Source organism: Heliconius melpomene, chromosome 12, assembly GCF_056956725.1.
Source record: "Heliconius melpomene rosina isolate 202511_hmr_F chromosome 12, ASM5695672v1, whole genome shotgun sequence".
Taxonomy (NCBI): Eukaryota; Metazoa; Arthropoda; class Insecta; order Lepidoptera; family Nymphalidae; genus Heliconius; species Heliconius melpomene.
In genome coordinates this window covers 1,207,211-1,214,312 of record NC_140400.1, presented here as the reverse complement: position 1 = coordinate 1,214,312, position 7,102 = coordinate 1,207,211, and the positions used below count along the sequence as shown (strand labels likewise).

The 7,102-nt window shown below is 33.6% G+C and overlaps 1 protein-coding gene across 1 annotated transcript; it reads left to right on the top strand.

Annotated features, from left to right (window-relative positions):
- Positions 1-212: 212 nt before the first annotated feature.
- Positions 213-4,050, top strand: LOC146533336 (facilitated trehalose transporter Tret1-like). The gene is made up of 7 exons (XM_085195302.1): positions 213-279; positions 792-1,021; positions 1,114-1,437; positions 1,754-1,886; positions 2,114-2,337; positions 2,803-2,997; positions 3,811-4,050. The coding sequence occupies exons 1-7, from the start codon at positions 213-215 to the stop codon at positions 4,048-4,050; spliced, it is 1,413 nt and encodes a 470-aa protein (XP_085051428.1).
- The last annotated feature ends 3,052 nt before the right edge of the window (positions 4,051-7,102 follow it).

The following is a 7,102-nucleotide window of genomic DNA, read 5'->3' as shown; positions in this document are numbered from 1 at the left end:
ATACAATTATCATTATAGAGATAAGAAAAAAATTACATCATTTTTTGTTCTGAAGAACAATTAAACAATTTATTTTCTGTTTTATTAAGCTTAAATGGTGTTTGACTGAGACTTTGAATAGTTCATTATATACAGGCACATATTAATTTATTTCAGTACGGTATGTTAAATCTATAGTTTGTACACGGGTTTTATAATTATTTTTATTTAAAATGACTCAAAGAGATTCTGTTCAGAAAAATGGTCACACTTATCTACAGTGGATTTTCGCGTTGTTGGGTACGTATCTATATCTACACTAATATTCTTCAGATAGTTAGAAGGTGTCATGTGCCATACACAACTTTTAGGAAAGTAAAATGATTAGGGCTTCACCTTATTGATCAACCTAGAATTATTAAATTTTACAGCCAGCATCTATATAGTACTAGTTCAGGAAACATTTGAAAACCATACATTTGTTCAAACTGTTATTATAATAGTAAAATAAACAGATTGTATGCTAAAAATAACTAAAAAAGGAGAATGATATTTATGAATGTAAATATTTATGCTCATGCGATTTCAACACTTCTATGGGCGTTGGGGGATCTATGCACTTTTTCCGTAGTGAAACATAGAATCTAATGTTTTACTTTGTCTTAGAAAGTAGAAAATAACCTATTGTGATTTATTTAAATGTCACAACTATACTTATCAAAATTTAAAGCAAAACACTGGAAATGCGTAAAGAAAGAGGAGACGGAGAGAAAAAGAAATATCTAATATAAGTAATATATTTTAATTTAAAGCTAATTGTACACTGCTGGTTTACGGTTTGGAGAGTGGATGGATTTCTCCTATCACTGCATTGCTTCAGTCAGAAGCTTCTCCAGTGGGATATCCAATGACTGATGGTGAACTCTCATGGACAGCAAGTGTTTTGAGTATGACAGCTACTTTTGGCGTCATTACTTACTCGTATATGGCTGATAGATACGGAAGGAAGATTTGTGTAATTATTATTGCCATTTTGGAAGGGGTGAGCTGAATTATAACATGAAAATTGGGTGTTTTACTTATGACATTTTATATTTCTTTTATATTTCTTACCGTTTTTCGTTTTATTTATAGATTTCGTGGATTATACGTCTTTTCTACTCTTCAGCAACTCTTCTTATTGTAGCAAGAGTTTTTGCTGGTTTAGCAGCTGGAGGGTGTTTTAATATCATTCCCATGTACGTAAAAGAAATAAGCCAAGAAGATTTAACCGGAATTCTGGGAACCTTTCCAATTCTCATGCACACTATAGGAATATTTCTAATGTATGTAATTGGGGCGTATTTGGACTATACGACTGTTATTATAATAGTCACGATACTACCAATAATGACTATTCTTGCGATGATTAAAGCTCCTGAATCTCCGGCTTTCTTGGTGAAACAAGATAAAATTGACGTGAGTTTTATATATACTTACCAATTTTAATTTAACTTTCAACTCAATTTTTCTATGGGATCAAGTTGATAAGTGATGTCCATCATACATGCAAGAAAATCTATGCATAATTGTTGTATATTTTGTTTGCCTTGACTTAGAAGTTATTTTTTCTTTGCTGGACCGTAGACTCAAATATTTGATACTAAGTACAGGTTGATACTTCCAACCGACCTTGTGATAAATGGTCTTGACAGTCGGATAGTCAAGGAACAGTGTTCTTATAAGGGTTCCGATTTTACCAACATAAAAATATTTTTTATCGGTAACTTTACAGAAAGCTTTAGAAACAGTGGCTCTCTTGCGGGGTCTTGACAAGGATGACGTGGTAGTGAGGAAAATAGTTGACAGTATGATTAACGAAGAAATTCGCTTCAAATCTCTACCAAATATTAATTTTATAAACATATGTAAGTAAAATTAAGCAAACGTTAAAAAGAATAAAATATTAAGAGTATATCTACAGATTTTTTGGGCAGAATGTTTTTATTTTGTATGACGAGATGCAGCGCTTTGATTACTTTAACATGACTAAGGAAAGAAAAATATAATTAACGCAAAGACGATTGTAACGCATAATCACTGCGTATATACGAGTATCTTAATTGTTCTACAATTATTTACTTACTATTTTCAGTGAAGAACAATTGCTGGCGTCGTGGCTTCATTCTCATATTATTTACTTTTACATGCTACGATCTTAACGGAGCCTTCGTGATTGTAACTTTTGCTTCTAAAATGCTGGCGTCTACTGGTATTCAGTTTGACATTAGTCCCGAGGTTCAGTCGCTCAGCTTTCCTCTTGTGATGATCGTGGCATCGTTGGGCTTGGCATCTTGCGTCGAGAGGTGTGGGAGAAAGGTGAGAAAATTTGATACTTCAATCAAAACTATTATTCAGTTGGGTTAGTAGATATATGATAAATACCATATTAAGAGTAATCTTTATGCTCCTTTGCATAATTTTGATACGAAATCAAAATGTCTAATTCATATGTAGCTAAGCATATCCTTCAAAAATGTCATTATTTAGATCATCCTGGTTAATGAAAAAATCAAACGTAAAAGATAGAATATTGAGACAAAATTATCTACCAGCTTTCTTTCATCGCTACCTACAGCTTCACGTTATTTCTCGCTTAGTACGATAGAAGATTAAACTTAGTCTTAAGACATTCGGTCCCTCCAGAGTGGCGGAACTTAACTCGGCACTTTGCCTACAAGGGGACCGAACATAAAAACATCGTATTTGCAATCAAACGCTGTGCCACTGCCTCACGAGGGGTTGGTATGACTACACTTAATAACAATTTTTATTATTTTTCAGCCCCTTCTTATAATAGCTTACTCGCTCACCGCTGTAGCTATGTTCTCCTTAGCAATTATGATTATAGTCCAAATGAGCTACGGTAACGTACCAGCGTGGATGCCTCTACTTGCTCTCATTGTGGCAGTAGCCATGTGCAGTGGGGGTGTTTCACCGCTAGCTTTTATTGTCATGACAGAAATGTTCAATTTTCAAGTAAGTAATAGGGCTGTTATGCGAGTTACTTAAATACTATAAATGTTTGAACATTAACTACTTAAGATTTTTTAGCGTCAAACTGTATCCTCTATACAACATGCTAGGCAAAGGGAACTTGACGTTAAGACACTTCCGGTCTCCACTTTCTGCCGAATTCCTGAGGCATTATGCGTTGCCTTGTTACCAGAAGGAGGAAATCAAAATATTAAATATTTCATTCCTCCGAGTGGGATTCAAACCCATAAGTATCACCTTTACTTTATTTTGACCAGGTCCAAATTTCAAAATATCCTAATGTAAAGATTACATATGTTGCCTGGCAGACTAAGTTATTCAAAAAATATATTAATTTATGGACTGAATGAAAGGTACTATACTGAATTGTATAAAATTTATACGCATAAAAAACATCAAATCTGTTAATTTAATTAGTGAGTTGAAGAGGAAATTGCACAACATACATTCAAAAAATAACTAACTGTCGAATTCTTTTTCTTTCATTTCAAGCCAAAATTAAAAATTAAATTAAAACACCTTCGCGCTGCACCCTGTACACAGCATGGTAGGCAGAGGACCTCTAGTGTTAAGATACTCAGTTCCCCATTCATTCCATCATCCGTGGAATTGGGAGGCATTACGTGTTGGGACACGAAACTAAATACATTACCTCCATACCAGAATAAAAAAAAAAAATATATAAATTAAATAAATATTTCATTTTCTCAAGTAGGATCGAACCTACAATCAAATATAGTCACACTAGCCTCTTCCTCTTATTTTTAAATCGGTTAACTAAGTCATTTTTTTTAGATCCGAGCCAAAGTCATGGGTGTTGTTATAACATACGCGTGGTTTTTGACATTTATTGCACAAAGTAGTTACGCTCCGATAGCTAACGCGTTTGGAGAGTTCGCGCCATACGTCTTGTATGGAAGTGTAAACCTTGTGGCTGTCTTCTTCGTTATATTCATTTTACCTGAGACTAAAGGAAAGACTGAAGATGAAATATTTAGGAATGTGAAGAGGAATGACAATTCAAGCACAGTTTAAATATTAGTGAAGTGATGTGAGCTCAAGTTGTAAATACTTTATTTTAAATAAAAATATGTTTTCATTAGGCTTAGTTCTGTTTTATTTTGTTTCAATATCAATAGATGTAGTCAATTATTTATAGCTTTTATAAATTTGATTACCTTTATTTTATTACTATTTAATAAATTTTACTTAAGTTCACGCTTTATCCCTAGCGGGATAGTCAGAGAGAACGGAACGCCAAACGCTACGGTCTCTACATACTTGATATTCAGGCCTATGGTTTCTTGGGGCACAGAAGAAATCTTCTAAGTCAACGGAATCAAAAGATATGAGAATTTATGCATCGATTTTGCTGCATTTTATAAGAAATTTGACGCGTAATTAAAACTTATAGGTTACTTCTTGTGGACCTAGTACAGCTATGGCTATGAAATTAGGCACGAAGTGAGAACGTACAATACAAATGAAAACGAGAAAAACATTTGAAAAGTGAAAATTATAGGTATGTACTACAAAATAATTACAAACTTATAGTGGTACTTAATAGCATACAAGATGAGTGTATCTGCCCGCAAACTTAAGTTTATTAACTTTTATATGTTGTACTTCGATGATATTGGTGTGGAAGCCTCGGTTCGCACTTAACCGGTTCTTTCTCAAGTATTTATATTAAATTCATTACCACCGATAACAATTTTATCGCCATAGCAAATATCAATTAAACACGTCTAAGTCTGACTTAAGATTGCAATAGTATATAACAAATACATATGTTAACTATTTATTTGTATAGTATTATATTATTTAACATTGACTTACGACTTACGAGTACATTTGCATTATGGCTGAGATAAATGTTTGAAGTTCAAATTTTGCTGCTCTTAATTGTATAATATAAGCAAGATTATAACTATTTGTAGTATAATATTGGTCCTTATTGGTGTGATTGTAATAGCGAGAGGTTGTGTGTTCGGTTCCCACTCAAGGAAATAAAATAATATTTTCATATCCTCGCTCTTAAACTGAAGTTCCGCTTCTCAATACGCACTCCAGAATTCGACGGAAAGTGCCTCTTGCCGGCTTTTCTGAGCAGAACCGCCTTCCGAACCGTTGGTAGTTTTATTTTATATTTTCATTCGATATTTGATTCGATTCGATAGTCTAGTTACAATAGTCTAGTTGAATAAAGAATTTGAATAACAAGAAAATCCACAAACCACGTAACCAGTATAGAAAATCAAAATTAGAGCAATTTTCCTACATGATTGCACACAAACATTTGCTTAGAGCGGTTACTGATAACAGCTTGAACTAAACCACACAAGCCGTCCGAACTTATGTGGTATGGACCAAATTCAATTAAACTTGCGAACCAGTCGACTGTGACTTTGGTTAACGGATGAACAGACGGACAATAAATTCTAATAATATATATATACTAGCGACCTTCGACTACCCTCTTGCGGCTTCGCCCGCTTTTACTACTGGATTATTCATATAATGTAATTGGCAAAAGTAGTTGGGATTCGTTGCGCTAGAACCACGGGAGTGTGCCAGACCCCGCGCGTCGACTTGGCGATGCGTCGAAACTAAAAAAAAAAAAAAAAAAAAAAAAAAAAAAAAAAAAAAAAAAAAAAGGTTTAGCCCCCCATTTGAATCGATTGCGCCGGGTCCCAGAGCCGTAGCTCTAACCGTTCCAAAGATAGCTTTTCGATTAATTAAATGCCACTAGACGCGTCTCTTATCAGTCACCCTCATCAAGCTCGGGCCCGGCCTTATCGCTCGCTTCCCCGAATTGCTAACAACGAACCTACGTCACAGTGCAGTGTTGCTGTCTCTTTCTTGCATTACTTATCACCCAACGACACCACAGTGCCCGTCTCTTTGTCGCTATGTTGCCTAACAATTTGTTTATTAAAAACTTCTCATTTAATATGTAATTTCTATCATTTTAATTTAATAAAAATTGTATTTTTTACTATATAATGTTTCAAATAATGGTGCGCCGATGTAACAATATTTTGTTTATTAAAACTTCTCATTTAATATATATATTTTTATGAAATCTAACAATAAGAAATCGAAATGAGAGTATAAAAATGTAAAGAAATGTTCAACCTAACCTAACCTAAATCGCTTTCTACAAATGATTTTCTTATTACAATCTTTGTGAATTTATTTAGTCTGAATACTTCCATTGTATTTTTTACTATATAATGTTTCAAATAATGGTGCGCCGATGTAACAATATTTTGTTTATTAAAACTTCTCATTTAATATATATATTTTTATGAAATCTAACAATAAGAAATCGAAATGAGAGTATAAAAATGTAAAGAAATGTTCAACCTAACCTAACCTAAATCGCTTTCTACAAATGATTTTCTTATTACAATCTTTGTGAATTTATTTAGTCTGAATACTTCCATTGTATTTTTTACTATATAATGTTTCAAATAATGGTGCGCCGATGTAACAATATTTTGTTTATTAAAACTTCTCATTTAATATATATATTTTTATGAAATCTAACAATAAGAAATCGAAATGAGAGTATAAAAATGTAAAGAAATGTTCAACCTAACCTAACCTAAATCGCTTTCTACAAATGATTTTCTTATTACAATCTTTGTGAATTTATTTAGTCTGAATACTTCCATTGTATTTTTTACTATATAATGTTTCAAATAATGGTGCGCCGATGTAACAATATTTTGTTTATTAAAACTTCTCATTTAATATATATATTTTTATGAAATCTAACAATAAGAAATCGAAATGAGAGTATAAAAATGTAAAGAAATGTTCAACCTTTTTTTTTTTTTTTTTTTTTTTTTTTTTTTTTTTTTTCGTGAGGAAATCCTTTTACGGATACCGGCCCGAGTGGGGACTCGAGCGGGTTATGTGGGACTCGCGGACTTGGCAGATGTAGGCCGTCCGCATACCCACTAAAACCTCACGGTGCTCCTCCTCGACCGCCACTGGCCGCGAGACGCGGGGACTAGAATCGTCCACGAATCGCGGCGGCGGGAGCCTGCTAGGCACGTCGCGGAGTCAAGGGTGTGTG